General features: G+C 35.9%; 1 protein-coding gene across 5 annotated transcripts; it reads left to right on the top strand.

The window, feature by feature from the left end:
• Nucleotides 1-2066: 2066 nt before the first annotated feature.
• On the top strand, nucleotides 2067-16300 carry dek (DEK proto-oncogene). Of its 5 annotated transcripts, none has more exons than XM_042425002.1 (12): nucleotides 2067-2164; nucleotides 4185-4333; nucleotides 6448-6546; nucleotides 6742-6851; nucleotides 7184-7278; nucleotides 7895-8024; nucleotides 8668-9009; nucleotides 10413-10577; nucleotides 10660-10750; nucleotides 11951-12093; nucleotides 13301-13369; nucleotides 15401-16300. In XM_042425002.1, the coding sequence occupies exons 2-12, from the start codon at nucleotides 4210-4212 to the stop codon at nucleotides 15410-15412; spliced, it is 1380 nt and encodes a 459-aa protein (XP_042280936.1). In that variant the 5' UTR covers nucleotides 2067-2164; nucleotides 4185-4209; the 3' UTR covers nucleotides 15413-16300. The 5 variants fall into 5 exon arrangements, with proteins under 5 accessions (XP_042280936.1, XP_042280937.1, XP_042280938.1 ...); XM_042425003.1 differs by having other exon boundaries at nucleotides 2072-2164; nucleotides 4177-4333; XM_042425004.1 differs by having other exon boundaries at nucleotides 2098-2269; nucleotides 4177-4333; nucleotides 11954-12093.
• The last annotated feature ends 114 nt before the right edge of the window (nucleotides 16301-16414 follow it).

The raw sequence follows: 16414 nt of genomic DNA, 5'->3' as shown, positions 1-16414 counted from the left end.
CAAATTACTCAAAAACTTCCAGGAAATTATTATAAAATTAGAGGACCTGAAAATAAAGTGTCACCCATTTTGTAATAATAACAATAACAACAACAACAACAATAATAATAATAATGATTATGATGATTTTCTTTTAATTCTTATTTCCATGTAGGCTGGACTACAAGCGATCCGTTACATAACTGTAACCATTATAAAATTGCACATGGATGTTATTTTACATTCTCAAACTTGGAAACAAAAATGGGCCCAACCCAACATAATAACTGTTGGAAATGTAATAAGTGGGCACATTTCTACATGCTCTGTGGGACTGTTCCTTGGTGCTGCCCTCAACCAGAACCAGTACCAGCACCACCAGGTTTTACTAAAGCAGAGTTCAACACTTGACTGTTAGAGTAAATAATGTTCAAAGCAAAATGTGACAGACATTAAGGATGTTACATCTTAGAGAGGGTTTGGGGTAATGTTGACAGAATATAAAGAAACGCTGAAATGCTGGGGTTGTTCTTTCTGATTGCCTTTGGCTTTTTGTTTGTTGGTTTGTTGATATAAATGGGTTCTGTGTGTTGTTTGTTGTTTGTCTTTGTTTACTTCTGTGTTTCTTCCCTTTATTTTAATGTACCACATTTATACTATCTGTATTTTACACTGTTAAAATGTGAAAATGAATAAAAACTTAAATGACAAAAAAAGGAATTATTTCTACTAATTTAGATACTAAATTGTGCAAACTTATTTTCACAAGACTGCTATGTTGTTTCTGCTGATCTTCTATCATGTTGTGATTTACAGTTGGAAAAGGCTTGTTTTATTCTAAATAAATATAATTAAATATTAATAATAAAGTGAAACAAGTATCCTTCAAGATTTTACATGGAATCGACTCTTAAAGAAGGAAAGATTTAAGCTAAATACAGACTTTGCAGTTAAGATAGAGAAACAATATTTCATTTGTTTTTTCACTGTGATCATTCAAATGTATTTTGCATTTGTTGTAATGTTATATTTTGTGTTCATTGGATAGTAATATCTACTGTATCTACTATATAATTCAGCTTCTGATCATTCTTGGTAAATTCCACATCCACAGATGGAAATAATCTGGTTCCAACCTGCTTTGATCAGTTTGCTGTTGAACTCAAACAGTATTTTGGCACTTTAATCAAAAATGTGAAAGTCCCTCAGTATTTTAAAGGAAGTGGTGACTGTCCCCGTACTCAGCAGTCATATTAAAAACTGAACAACAACAACAAAAATAAGAACACTTCCTGATTAACCGTATGGATGAAGAAATACAAATGTATGTGAACTGCTTATTTATAAATCAGGGGAAGCTATAGACGTTTTTTGTTATTGTTCTATCTAACACTGGAACGTGGTAAGATTAGTTGCCTACCTTGCATAGAGCAGCCTTCTCTATACCAAAACAAAACAAATTAACTGTTCATAGATATATTACATTGTTTGTAAAACAGTTCAAATATTCAGACTAATATGACAGGTAAAATAAAAATTAAGTTAATGAGACTTTTTTGGCTTGTGACCTCATAAAATAAAGCAATGTCTACTTGGGATCTCTCATCACATGTTGCATTATAACGAAAGAGGACTTGTTTTATTTTAATAAGTTTTAGAGGCTTAACGAATGTGTAAGATATATGTTTTCATTTTTGTTTATTTGTTTCCTGATGTCCCATCCTGTCCTATCATCTCAAGACCCCTTAGATTAATCCATGGACCCTTTGCTGGTCCACTGTAAATACTCTCAGAGTAATTGAGCAAAATGCAAAAAGTGTTAACCGTTCCCACCCTGCCCTACATTTTACTAGAACTCTAAAAGAATCCCAGTGAATGGATTCTGGACTCCTCTAACTTGCACAAAGTTGCTTTTTACTGGTTTTGTATGACATCTTTGTTGTAAATAAAGAAAGTTTTGGAAACTGCGTTGCTAGTAGCAACAGAAGGTGGCGGTAGGCCGACTTCACCCAGGTTTGAGCCACCATTTATAGAACGAAGAGGATTACGTCATCAGCCTCTGGTCCAATCAGCGTAGTGGCCGCCGTCGTAATCCCCGCCCACCAGAGAAACCGCCATCATGAAATCAAAAAACAAGAAACTGTCAGACGAGACGCAGGCTGCAGCTTCTCCTGTTTATAACAAGGTAAACTTTTATCAGCCGCTGCAACTAACCGTCAGACAGTGAGAGTTTGGATATCGGGTGACATTTATGTGGAGTTTGTTTCATCGCTTCACGAGGCTGTAAACGGTCAGTATCGCTGTTTCTGTCTGAGCTCAGAGTGAACGTCACTAACATTATTGTGGCTAACGTCGGTGTTAGCAGGCGGAGGCTAGCTGCAGACGTTAACGTTTGTCTTCTAAACTCACTGGCAACACATGTAACAACGGCTAACTAACCGACAAACACCGGGCCGGTACTAGAAGTGGACGTTGAAGTCATAGTTTATACCGGAGCCTTTCAACGGGCGACCTTAACGCGCGGTAGCTAACGTAACGATAACGCAAAGTTACAGCGCGCCAATCCGCACCGACGTTTATTGTAAAGGAATAAAGACAAAACACCATCAACCTGCACAGCATGAAGCACGAATTAAACCAAACAGGAGGCCGAGTACTTCCTTAGAAACATGCAGGTTCTGCTGCACATGCACACAACTTAAGGTTGAACTTAAAAGAAGATTCAGTTAATTTTAAATAGGTAAACAGTAACGATTGTCAACCTGAGACATTAGTGCTCAGTGCATCTGTCCAAGCTGCCAAACACCGTTAAACAATTATGTTGTTTTTATAGACAAAAGCACCAACCTGGTAGGACATGAGTTAAAATGACAAACGTTAAGACCTGACACAATATTAGAGCCCATAATATTGTTCGGCATAACTCTGATATACCAAACTACATTTACCGAAGTGCCGGGCAGTATATCAATATTATATCGATATCGCTATATGAGACTGGATATCGTCTTTTTGATGGCGTAAGTGTCTTTTCCAGGTTTTAAAAGCTGCATTACAGTAAAGTGATGTAATTTTCTGAACTGTTTTATTATTTGCCTTTAACCACTTAGTTATTATATCAACATTACTGATGATTATTTATCAAACATCTCATTAAATATTTTGTGAAAGCCAAAAAGTCCCTATAATATTGTCGCAATATCCATATCGAGGTATTTGGTGAAAAATATCTTGATTTTTGATTTTATACCTGTGGTGCAGCTCTAATTTATATCATATAATTAGTTCCTGTTTCCATAGTATTACTCCACCATAATGCACTGTTCATGTAGAGCAAATATCTAGAAAACTGTGTTGTTGTTGTTTTTTTAATGACACAAAATCATGTGTGGGGATCTTATGAGTACCAGATATTCATAGTCTGAAGTTAGTCTCATTATAATTTCTGTGCAAGGTAACCCGCCCCAGTAATGGTCCTGCATTAAATTATAATTCAGTTAAAATTATGGTGTTCTGTTTCTGTTGAAACTGAAGGACAAGATAGATAGAAAGTTCTTTATTTTTGCTGGAAAGTTTTGCTCTATAATAAAATAACACTTTTCATTTAATTCTAATATTACTTTGTTTTTTTGGTATTATTATTATTACCTTACTTTTGTTTCATTTTTATTCTTCTATGTTGTTTTTGTTCATTCTTTGCATGCTTGTTTACTTGACTGATAAACAGATTCTGATTCTGATAAACTTGACTCAAGGTCCACTTATTAGCTTTTTCAGAATGTTCAGCTGCATCTTATTGGCTTATGAAGACCATGACGTGCAGCTAAAAGCCTTAAAAGATGCTGTTAAGTGGACTTTGAGTTAAGACTAATGTGTCAAACGACACTAATTGTGGTTTTATGTTAGTTTTTAATTTAGTTTTTATTAAATTGGCTGATTTCTGAATGTAATTTTGATCTCACACCTGACATTTAACCACTCTCAGGTTAACAATCCCGAAATAAAGTGACAAACTCTTGCAACTGTGTGACAGGTCACATACAGGTGTGAAGGATATTGATTCTGTTATTAAACAAATTAATACAGATTCTTAAATAGAGAGAGGATATTAACTTTTATTATTCACAGCAATGAAGAAGGCAGAACATCTAGGGGAGCAATAACGCTGACGTAAACTTGTTCACCTTCTTCTTTCAGGATTATTGATACTCAGACTGAGGCAAAGCAGATATGAGTGACGTGGCGGAGGAAGCGATGGACAGCTCTGCAGTGTCGGAGGAAGACGTGGAAGACCAGCAGGAGACGTCACAGGACGACCAGTCCAGTCTGAACAAAAGTCGCTCCAAAATACCGGGTAAAGACAAACAATTGGTTTATTGTTTCAGTTCAGTTGTCAAGTCAGAAACTGAAAACACTCCTGACATGCAGATGGAGGCTGTCTTTGTCTGTTAAACCAGTAATCCAACATTCACACACAGACACACACACTTTTTCTAACATTAATTTATTGAGGAAAATGATCCAATGTTGCATATGTGTGAGGCAAAAGTATGTGAACCTCTAGAATTACCAATTAATTTGAAGAGGGAAGGTGTTTCAATCAATGGGATGAGTCTGGGAGGCCCTGCCTTACTTAAAGAAGAGAAATCTGGGTTTTCACCGTCAAACTCTGAGCTTCACAACTCAGGTTTGTGGACGTGAATCATGGCTCGAACAAAGAAGATTTCTGAGGACCTTAGAAGAAGAGTTGTTGATGCTCTACAGGCTGGAAAAGGTTACAAAACTGTTTCTAAGGAGTTTAGACTCCATCAGTCGACTGTCAGGCAGACATCCATCACCATTGTTACCCTCCCCAGAGGGCTGAGCTACGAAGCCAGTTCAACATCACCCAAGACATCACTTCGTTATCTGTCTTCACTGAGCCTAATGGCCGACCTGATAACCAGTATCATGAAGCTGGTTATCAACCAGCTCAGTCAGCTCTGAGTTTTCCAGCTACGAGCGCCTTCATGTGAAAGTGAGTGACATCATCAGAGCTATGAATGAAGTATTGCATGATATGAGATGAAACTGTGACACCAAATACCTGCAAAAACTTTTGTTTTAGTGACAGAAAAAAGTCATATTCAATGAAGTGAAATGTAAACGAGTCTGTAATTATACAACAGAATAAGAAGATGTAGAAACACTAGAAATAATTTCCACATATTAAAAGTAGACTTAGGCTTAAAATACATGTAGGAATTATTATATATGCTTCAGTATAGAGTATAGAGTGAGTATCTATGCTATTTAGTTGGATGATGAAGAAACCATCTGAATATGTCACATAATTCAGACTGTTTCTGCTACTGGAGCAAAGAGTAGAAAAGTAGTTAATGACTGATGAGTCTCTCTGACCCAAATGTTGCATTTATAATCATGGAGCCAATTAACTGTGTGGTTTATTTTTCTAATAAAAGACAATATTTGTTTTTTTTATTTCCAGTTATCATCACACAGTTGTCTCATGTTATTCAGAGGTTAAAATCATCACAGTCAGCTGTCACTGCAGGGAGAAAATCAACGTAAACAATTAAAATGCAGCTAAAATCATCATCATGTGTTTAGTGTCGTAAACAATCTCTCCGTTTATTAGAAGCTCCGTTTTAAACCCAGAGTCAGACCTGAAGTTACCTCGCTAACCCCAAATCTGTAGTACAGACCTCTGGAGGAGTCGACCAACAGCAGGAGTGTAATAGTCCAGGAGGTCCCCAGGTTAACGTCCAGGAAACTAAAGGCCTCTTGCAGTGACTAATGCCAGTGTTCATTAGTCCACCATCAGAAGAACACTGAACATCAATGGTGTGCATTGCAGAACATTGATACCCATCTACAGTTTGATGAAGACCACCTGGATAAACCAGAAAGCTCCTGGAAAAACGTTCTGTGGACTGATTAGACCAGAATCCAACTTTTTTTTTTTTTTGCTTGAATGAGAAGCGTTACGTTTGGAGACGAGCAAACACTTTATTCCAGCATAAGAACATTATTCCATCTGTGAAACACGGTGGCGGCAGCATCATTCACAACGTTACAACAACCTTCATTTTAAAGTCACGTTTAAGTATCTGAGAGTGAAGAAAGATTTCAGATTGATAGTTTATTGGATTTTTGGACCCTTTGTCAGGTGCTACAACACAAACATCACATCTATGCAACAACACTGTGTAGATATCAACATATATAACACAGCTGACACTCTACAGCTTTACAAAGCCTCTCATTCACCCACACACACACACACACACACACAGTGCTGCTCTGCTCGGTGCAGTTTGAGATTTAGTGTCTTGCTCAAGTACACTATGATGTGAACATGAAGAGCAAGAGATCAAACCACCAACACTACTGTTAAACGGCCCCCTAATATACTAAAAAACTCACATTTTTAAAACATGTTGTATATAATTCTCCCTGTGGTTGCAGCTGCAGGTGAAATCATCGAGGGCAAACGGGCGAAGAAGACAGTTGAGAGGCTCGACTTCCAGGCACCGAAGCAACGAGAGAAGCTCAAGATTGGAGATGGTAAAGTTTGCTGGATGTGATCAACTTCTTCTTCTTCTGCTTCATTTAAATTATGTGTTCAGTTATATAAACACAGTATTTTATTTTGTTAGTGTTGTGCAGAACTCACACATCTGCCGTTTAATAACGAGCCGTCCAGCTTTGTGCTGAAATGTGTATAAACACTGTCGGCTGGTTGATTTCCCGCCTTTTCAGGAAGTGGAGATAAATTAGGAGATATTCCACGCACCGGCTACCAGATCAACAAGATGAAGCCAGCTGATCTGAAACCTCTTCACGCCATTTTATTCGACAGACCAGGAAAGGTACAAACATCTGGATGATATAAAACCCACCAGCACAGAACCAGAGACTCCGTCTGCAGAAGACTGAAGTTTAATGATTCTGGTTTTTCATTCATGACATCATTTATTACTGATGTAATGTGATGGTAATGAGCCAGGAGCATCAGGGAAGAGACTGTTCCCTTCAAAACTTCATATAAATCCGTAATGGAACAACTATGAGCTGTTAACTACAGTCTCGAGTCTTTTTTATAACCTCTTCTGTAAACAAAACTACAAAAAAATGACAAATAATTGTGATTTCTAAACATTTGCAGTGAAGTAGAGATTATTCTTGTTTGCTCTTTTAACAGATGGCCACAATAAAGAAGAACCTGCGTCTGTTTAACGGCTTTCCTTTTGACGCCGCCAGCGAACAGTACACCAAAAAACGAGAAAAACTTCTCAAGTGAGTTTCTGGGCAGAGACGCTTTCACACTGAGTCATCATGTGGACTCAGACGTTCACAGTAGTTTTTGTTCAGTAACTCATCTACTCTGCAGAGTCGGTAGTTTAGACGAGTCGAGGATGATTTCTGTTCATGTGTAGATTAATATGCAGATAGTGAACCCTCGTGTTTAAATATGTAATTCATGTTAAATTGGATAAGGAGGATTTTTATAACTGCTGAGATGAAACCAGTCTGTTATTGAAGCGACATGAATAAAAGATGTTTGGGGCTTTATTAAAATACTGTTTCATTAAAGCCCCAAATCTGCTTTGATTTAAAATTTCTTAATTTGAACGTGCTGCCGTCTGATGAAATATAACACAGCTGACTTCTCAATTAATTAGTATTTAATCATCAGACTTCCGTATGGATTTATACTATAGAGTTTTCAGAAACTTTAATGTTGTCATTATTGGTTTGAATTATAAATTTTCTCCGTTTCGTGTTCAGTTTCTCAGCTGAATGAAAGTGAAGGAAAGTTTTTCCTCAGAGGTATAAAAACCTCTGTGATGAAGATGTGTGTTGAACCCCAGAAGATGAACAATAATCATTTGGGGGTTTTTTTTGGATGCAGGAGTTCAAATTTTACCAACAGCAAACTGAAAGTCGTCTGCACAGTTTTGGATCTGGAGAAGAAAGGAACCCACTCAGATCTGGTCGACAGGATCCTCACGTTCCTCGCCGCGCCGAAAAACAGCGGCAAGGTGAGAGCTGTGAGCTCGTCGGCTCTAATTTATCATCTGGTTATTGTCAGTGAATAATTGTTTTTATAGAGACTGGATGCTGGTGTATAAACAGATAATGAATGTGAAGATAGTAAAACAGTAGAGCCACAGTGATTAGTCAGTTAATTAATTAGTTAATTGATTTGATAATAGCTTAATTGTTCACTTTTAAAGAAAAGTCAAATTTCTCTGGTTTTAGTCTGTCAAATGAATATAATTAATATTTAATATTTCTTTTGTCTTCACTGAATATTTTATGTTTTTTTACTATTTTTACTAACGGCTGGTAAAAAGGAACTCTGATCACCATTTTTCATCATTTCATAGACCAAACGATTAAAAACAATCAACAGATTAATCATTAGTTGCAATTACGTAAAATATTCATAAGTTATAATGGTTGTACATTAATAAACACTTAAAAGTTAAACAGTTAAAATGTTCTTTGATCTGCTTATAACTGTTTTATGTGTTGTAGATGATTAATTATAGGTTAATATTCTGCTTATAGATGATAAATAGGAGATAAAGTCAAGTGTTTTAAGTTTCTTCTTCTTGTGGAAGCAGCGACTCATCAGTCAAGTCGTAGAAACTGAAACTTGTGTCTTGTGTGTTTCTGCAGCGTCTTCCTGTGAAGAAAAAGAAGAAATCAAAGAAGAAACTATCAGGCGACGACTCGAAGGCCAAAACCAAGAAGAAGAGCAAACCTAAACCCCGGAGCTCTTCGTCCAGCCCCAAAAAGTCCAAATCAGGAAGCAAGTCCAAAGCCATCGTCATGGACTCCAGCAGCGACGAGGACGACGACGAGGAAGACGAGAAGGTCGGAGCTTCAGCCGAGGCGGAAGGATCGGATACCGAGGAGAAAAGATCGGAGAAAGAGGAGGACCGGTCCGACAAGTCGGAGGAGTCTGCAGACGAAGAAGAAGAAGAGGAGGAGGAGGATGAGTCTGATGAAGATGATGAGGTGAGATTGTAAAGGTTGAGCACAAAACTGGAAACTTATTTTCTGGTAAATCATTAAATAAACCAACTGTGACTAATCAGTTAATTGATTAATCAGCTGACAGAAAATGAATAGATTTTACTAATCAATTAAGCCTCTCAGATGTGAGGATCTGCTGTTTTTTATTGATTTGTTTGCTTATTTGTTTGGGTTTTTGACTATTAACTGCACATTTGAAGTCATCATTTAGCTGTTTTGTGATATTTTATAAACCAAACAATCAAGAAAATATCAGCAGATGAATCAATGATGGAAACAATCATTAGTTGCAGCATTAATATAAGATGTAAAATAATTTTTTTTACCATCTCAAGTCTTTGTTTCATTAAAGAAAAACTAGTGATGAGTAAATGAAAGTTTTCTGAAACTTTGGGGCTTGAAATTCAGCAGCAGAGCGACATCTGGTGGTTAAAACCAGTTACAGCAGCTGCTCAGGGACTGATGCTCTACAACACCTCACTGATTTTACTGTTTGAATCTCATATGTGTGCAATAAAAGAATCTGCAGATTTAATAAATCTATAAAACTCTTCTTCTTGCAGTAAATGCACATTATTGTGAAATATGCTACATTTACATTTACATGCTAACAAATGACTGATAAATGCGTCCAAAAAACCTCCATATCAAATATTTTTGTTGTTTTGTTTGTTGACACTTAGTTAATAAATTGATTAATCAAGCGTCAGTAAATTAATTATCAACTATTTTGATACAGAATAATTGTTTCTGTTATTCTTCAAGCAAAAAAGCCAAATAATTTCTGTTATATACGATGATTTCCTGCTTTTCTTTGTCATATTTGACAGTAATTTTAAAAAGAAAAACATTTTGGACTGTTTGGACAAAACAAGCAAATTAAAGACGTCACAGCAGGTTCTGAGAAATAGTAAATGTTTTTCAGGTTTTTAAAAACACAACGAAGATGTTCATTTAAATATTATTTCAGTAGTTATTATCTGATGGAAATGTTTTTGTAGTTTGGACACACTTAGTTAAATAAGTGAATGTGTCCAAACTGTTGACTGATAAAATGATAAATCACCATATTTCTCAGTTATTATTCTCTTTTCTTCTTGTGTGCGTTTGACTTCAGCATCGTATCGTTTAGCTGCAACAGTGTCAAACTGAATGAAGTGTTTTCTGAAGCAGCAGAGACGTCATCAGTCTGTATTAATCCTCATTTGACACAAACTCCAACACGACGTATTGAAACACAGAAGTGAAACAAGCCTCAGTAGCGTCTGCCCATCATTTAAAAACTCAAAACTATATTCATAATAACAAATATTAAATAGTGATCTGGATGAACTCTCTGAGGGATTTATAGTTTTAGTTTTTAATCTACAAACTCTTTGTGTCAGTCTTCCAAATCAAAGTCAAGCAGAGGGAAATCTGCCTCCAAGAAATCTGCACCAGTGAAAAGACAGAGGACACCAGCGAAGAAGACGGGTCCTCCAAAAAAGAGAGCGAAGAAGGAAGTTTCAGACGAGTCCGAGTCAGACGCCGACAGCGAAGCCGATGAGAAGGTAAAACTGGAGACGTCTGATGACGTGCGGCTCAGACGTGTTTCCACATTATTGAGCTGATGGTTTTCTTTTTGTTTCGCAGCCCAAAAAGAAGAAATCAGCTCCAGTCAAACCAGCTGCCAAAACTAAGAAGGCCGACAGCAGCAGCAACAGCAAAAACAACACAAACACAGGTGAGACCACTGATCAGAGCTGCACAGGTAACTCCAGATCACTGGACATCATCTACCTGATCACAAGGTATCTGCTACTCTTTAAAACTCTTCAAATACATTGAATTCACTTCCTCAAAGAAAGACTTCAGCTTCTTATCTAAAGGTCTTAACTATTGTCTCGTTCCTGCTGTAGACGGTAACATTAGTCGTAAGTTTTTCTTGTGTGTTTACGGCTGTCGGGAGACGTTTTACGTCTATAAACGTATGGAAGCTGCCATGAAGCTCGTCCTCTCACTGTGGACAAGAAGAGAGTTTAGCAAAAACCTAAATAAAAGAAAATACATTTTAAAATTCTATTATTAGGAATTATTCTTATATACAGCCGGGACGTACTGAAGAAACGTGATATGTCAATAAATAATTAATACATAATTGTATACCTGATTGTTCCAACTGGTTTTCTGTCATTCCTGAACCAGTACGACGGTGGAAAAGGTATTAAATCATGTTTTGTGGTATTAAAAAGGTCGTAAATTTGATTATGATGAACACTGCAGAAACTTATTAATAATTCTGTAGTTTGGTGCAACTAAAAGCTTTTTAGGTATCATAAAAACAGGAAATGCTTCCATTATGTCCAGCCAATCACAGCTTTTGATGAAATTTCACAAAAAAACAGCAGAGAAATGATGTACAATGGAAAATCCTTTTAAACATAATTTTAATTTTCTAAAGTAGCTCTTATCTACTCATCATCTCTCATCTGCACACACTATCTAACATCTGTTTAAAAATGTAAAAACTGTTATTGTTAGAGTTGAATTATTGAATCATACTAGTTAGATGTTAAAGAGGATGGAGCTCATGTCAACGATTCATGGTCAAAATGATGTTTTATAAAGTTCCTGTCGATTTCTAAAAAAGGATTGTTTACTTAAATCATCTCAGTGTCTCTCAGAGATTAACATTAAATTCTGAGGTTCTTGGATTCAGTCAACAGCAGCGATTTCACGTCTTTATTTAGTCATGAAACAGCCTGAACTCGAGTCCTTTGTGTTTTAATGTAGAAGAAGTAACAGTAACTGTAAACTGTAGATTAGCTGCAGGTGTTAATGTGTCTGTTAGTCTGTGTTATCCCTGTGACATTTACATTATTCTTTTTATGGCTTCCAAAGTTTTACTACAGTATCTAATTTTTCTGTGTCCTCCTCTCCGCAGCAGAGGACAGCTCAGACGACGACGAGCCGCTCATTAAGATGATAAAGAAATCGCCGACTGATGAGCAGCTGAAGGAGACGGTCCAAAGTCTTCTGAAGGAGGCTGATCTGGAGGAGATGACCATGAAACAGATCTGCCAGAGGGTAAGACGATGTCCATTTCACTCCATTTCTCACCTCTCACAGTAAACTGGTGCTTTAAAATCCAAAAACAGAGCTTCTGGAACATGGTCACTAGAGTGAATAAATCTGAGGACTGAGCATGAGTGAAGAGCTGCTCAGCAGTGAAGTTTAGGCAGAGTAGTTCTGTGTAAAGCAGACGCCACTGAGCATGTGCAGGAACACTGCTCTGTTTACAGCTTCACTATCTGGTTGTGTTACACATCACAACCTCTGGACTGTTTTACATTGTAGAGAACTTACACAGAACTTACAGAACTACTCTCCAGAGACTGAAAACATGATCACTGTCATTAGTCTTTGGAGCCGTTTCTAAACAAACTAACGAGACTAAACTCTTCAAGATGAAGGAACATGTGACCCAGTGCAGCGGTGTTTCTGGACAACAACAGATCAATAAGATATATCAGGCTTTGATACACATACAACACTTGTTAGTAGATCAGTTCATTGTTGGTTTGGATCCAAACATGAGATTTGTTGACAAGAAGAAAAATATAAAATCACCAGACTGGTCATTTATACTTTTACAGTGTTTAAAAGAGTTCAGCTTTCATTGTTGTGGAAATTTTCTCTGGAGAAAGAAGGCACATGGAGACATAAAGAAAGCATTAAACATTGTTACTTGTTGACGCAGTTGTAAACACTGTACAATCCATCACATCATCAGTAACAATTATACAAATGTCCAAACACAAACAAAAATACAATCATCTTGTATTTTTGGAGAGAAAGCTTGTTGTTCAGCTGGTCCTTTCCCTAAAGATTGTGAACTCAAACTAGACAGCTTTATACCTCTCCAGAAGCAAAGCTAAAAACAGTCTGGTGCCTAAATGGGGACCAGACTGGGGGGACACAAACCATTACACCTTCTTACAAACAAGTATGGTCTCTAAAACAGAAGGCTTAAGACAAAGATATCTCTAGCTAACCCCAGAGATCAGCAAGCAACCCTCAGATAGAAACAGGTTCAAGAGTTCAACTAGACTAGGAGCAGGATATCTTTACCAACATGTGTCCCCAAAATGACAATGACATTACATCACATTCAGTTGATAACAAACATTGACTCCTTAGTTTGAAAACATTCGTAACATATATATACAAAAGATTTATAAAATGATAACCTACTATTCAATTTTCTTTCCCATCATTCCTTTCTGTCTTTCAGGTGTTTGACACATATCCAGACCACGACCTGACCAGCAGGAAGGACTACATCAAACAGACAGTCAAGTCTGTGAGTATCATCACACACACACACACACACACACACACACACTTAACTCTCTACCTGTATTATGGTGTTTGGTTTACGTACAGACTTTAAGTGCTCTTAATGTCACTCACTTCCACAAATCCATTTTTTAGTCATTTACCTGAAATTTTCTTATTGATTTGAACTTGACAAATAATCATAACCTGAAAATATACAACTCTATTTTATTATCTACTGCCTCACTTTAAACATCTTGTTCTGATTTTCAGTTTTTTTCTTGTTCTAATGTAATTGTTTGATCTACTTAACACATTATTAAATTTTAATAACTTAGCCTACAGAAAATGATCAACAGTTGTTATTTTGAGTCAGTAAATCATTGAAGTCATTTATTAATGTAAAAATACTGAACATCCTCTGGTTTCAGTCTATTAAATGTTACGGTAACTTTATAATGAAGTTATAAGCAGATGTGTTCATTAATGTATTTGTCAACAGTTATAATTTCAGACCTGCTGAATAAAAACAGATAATGAAACAATATAGTAAAACACTGTGTTTACATGTCATTATATCTGCTTATAACAACATTATATTGTTTATTAAATTGTGTTAATTTAATATTCAGTGTTTATATGCTGCTCATTAATGCTAAATATGGGCACTTAAAGTAAAATGTGTATTATTTTAAACTGAATATCTTTTGAATTTTGGACGTTTGAAACAACAGGATTTGAAGATGTCGCCTTGAACTCTGGGAAACATTTTCACCATTTATTTTGATATTTTATTGACTATAAAGAGATTTATTGATAAAGAAAATAATACATTTAGCTGCTGTTAACTTTCAGTTGTGTCGGAGTCGCGTTAAGTTACTGCCGATGAAAAACATTTCCTGCTGCTTCATAATAAAAGCTTTCCACTGACAAACTAACTGAAGGCTTTTATTATGAAGAACTTACAGGAAATTAAATGTGTTTATCCACTGTTTTACAGCTGTGATTTTGACAACTAGTCACAGCCATGATGTGTTCAGCCTGCTGCTTTTCAACACAAGACAAAGTGTGTCATCAAGTCAGTATACGTGTGTAGAAAAGGCCAAACTGAGAAAAATGCTATTCCTGGTTCATCCAGCAGAGGTCGATAAAAATCACAGATTGCTTGATGATGATTCCTGTGCAGATTATCTGCACATCTTTAAGTCTTTAAAGAAAGTGATTTTATGTTTGTCGCCCCCGGCAACAAAAAACGTTTGCAAACTGTGATATCTGCTAGATGGGGTGTTACTAAGTACTGACTATGTGCCCAAACTTTTGCACATGTCACAATGATGTTTTTATTTTTATTTTTTCCAAATTTATAAAAAGTAACTATGCTCTATTTTTTGCTGAAAATGTTGTGGGTTTTTTCTAAATCAAAAGGCTGTTTACATCTTATTTTTTTAATTGTCATTTATCAAAGGGTAGCCAGACATTAGCATACAACTGAATCAGTTTGAGCTTTTTATGAATAATGACCAGCACAGTCTGTTAGTTGCAGCCCTGATCATGCTAACATGCTAACATGCTAACATGCTGATATTAGGCAGGTGGAACCATTTTCTTAGTTTTGCAAATAAAAGTTGTAACCTGATGGTGGAGCGAGATGAAAACCAGACGAAGTCAGCGAACGGCGATGCATCCAACTGTTGAGATATAAACATGTTAGATTTGAGTATCTGGAAACTTGTGATGGACATTTTCCTACAGATTGTTGACATTTTATAAACCAAACAATGAATTGATTTAATCTAGAAAATAATCTGTAGGTCAAACAATAGTTCAAATAATGAGTTGTAGTCTGATTATTTATAAAAATATTCTCAGGTTGACATAAACAAACAATATTACAACATATTTGAATATCTGAAATGTTATTTATAGAAGATTATATCCATAATCATCCACACTGTGGTTGATTAGTAGAGCTGTAAAGCTTTCGTACATTACTGCAGTTATTCAGAATAATATTTTGTTGGTTTTTCTTCATGCTTCTTTAAATGTTTCCTCACAGCTCATCACATGAAGATCTGAAGAATAAAGTCGACGTGAATCACTGCAAAACTTCACGAGGGACAAACTTCAGCAGGAATGACTGAAAAGCTTTTTTTCATTTGTTTCATATCATGTTTTGTTTTCATACAAAGTTGTTTTATACATAATTATTTTTGTTTTTTTTTATTAATGTTCGACTCGTGTAGGTTTTCAGGTCAACTCAACAGAGTTAATCATTAACATTTTTTAGAGTTCTCAGGCACATGTTTCGTGCCTTCAGTCGAGTCCAAAGCAAAGTTCGATTTGCAAAAAAATAAAATAAAATTCAAAACAAGTTGAAAAAAATCAAATTTCTTACATGAACGGTGATTTATCAAAGTTCAAACTGACATTTTATTTTATGGCTGTTGGTCGACTTTCAGTCATGTTTTGGTAGAAAAGACAGGAAACAGTCAGAGAATTGTCTTTATTAATGAATCAGTTCAACAATCTGCTTTGTTTTATAGATTAATTCTCCTGCTTTACTTCCTGTGAAGATGATTTAATGCAGTTTGTGTTCATCAGAAATCCTCAAAGAAAACCTTTTGTGTCTGAAATGATTCAGTCGATGTTTTGCAGGTCAAAATGAAGAGCAGTGGTTTGGATGTTAATTTCTTTTTTTTTTAATTTAAAACACAGTTTGCCAAATCTGATCTTTGCTTTTAACTCACAACTTCTGGCTTTTTAATTAGCTAAAACTATTTTTGATTAACAACCATTTCAAGTCTTTATTTTGTTGTTGATGAAGACTTTTTGTTTCTGGATTTTTGTTCTTTGTTTTGGTTGTTCTGTCAAATATTAATTTACAATTTAAAATCCTCAAATGAATTGTACTAAGTAATTTACTTACTGATTAAAATTGTACTTTTTTTGAACAAAACTGTCTCAATGTGTTCAAAAACATCTATTTGGTTCCTCATTCAAACACAGCTGTGATTTACAACATGAGATCATTTTGCTTCTCTTGTTTTGACACTTTTAACAAATCAAAACA

Source organism: Thunnus maccoyii, chromosome 10 (assembly GCF_910596095.1).
Source record: "Thunnus maccoyii chromosome 10, fThuMac1.1, whole genome shotgun sequence".
In the NCBI taxonomy this organism is placed as follows: domain Eukaryota; kingdom Metazoa; phylum Chordata; class Actinopteri; order Scombriformes; family Scombridae; genus Thunnus; species Thunnus maccoyii.
The sequence above is the reverse complement of the archived record's forward strand: the minus strand, read 5'-3'. Positions and strand labels throughout refer to the sequence as shown.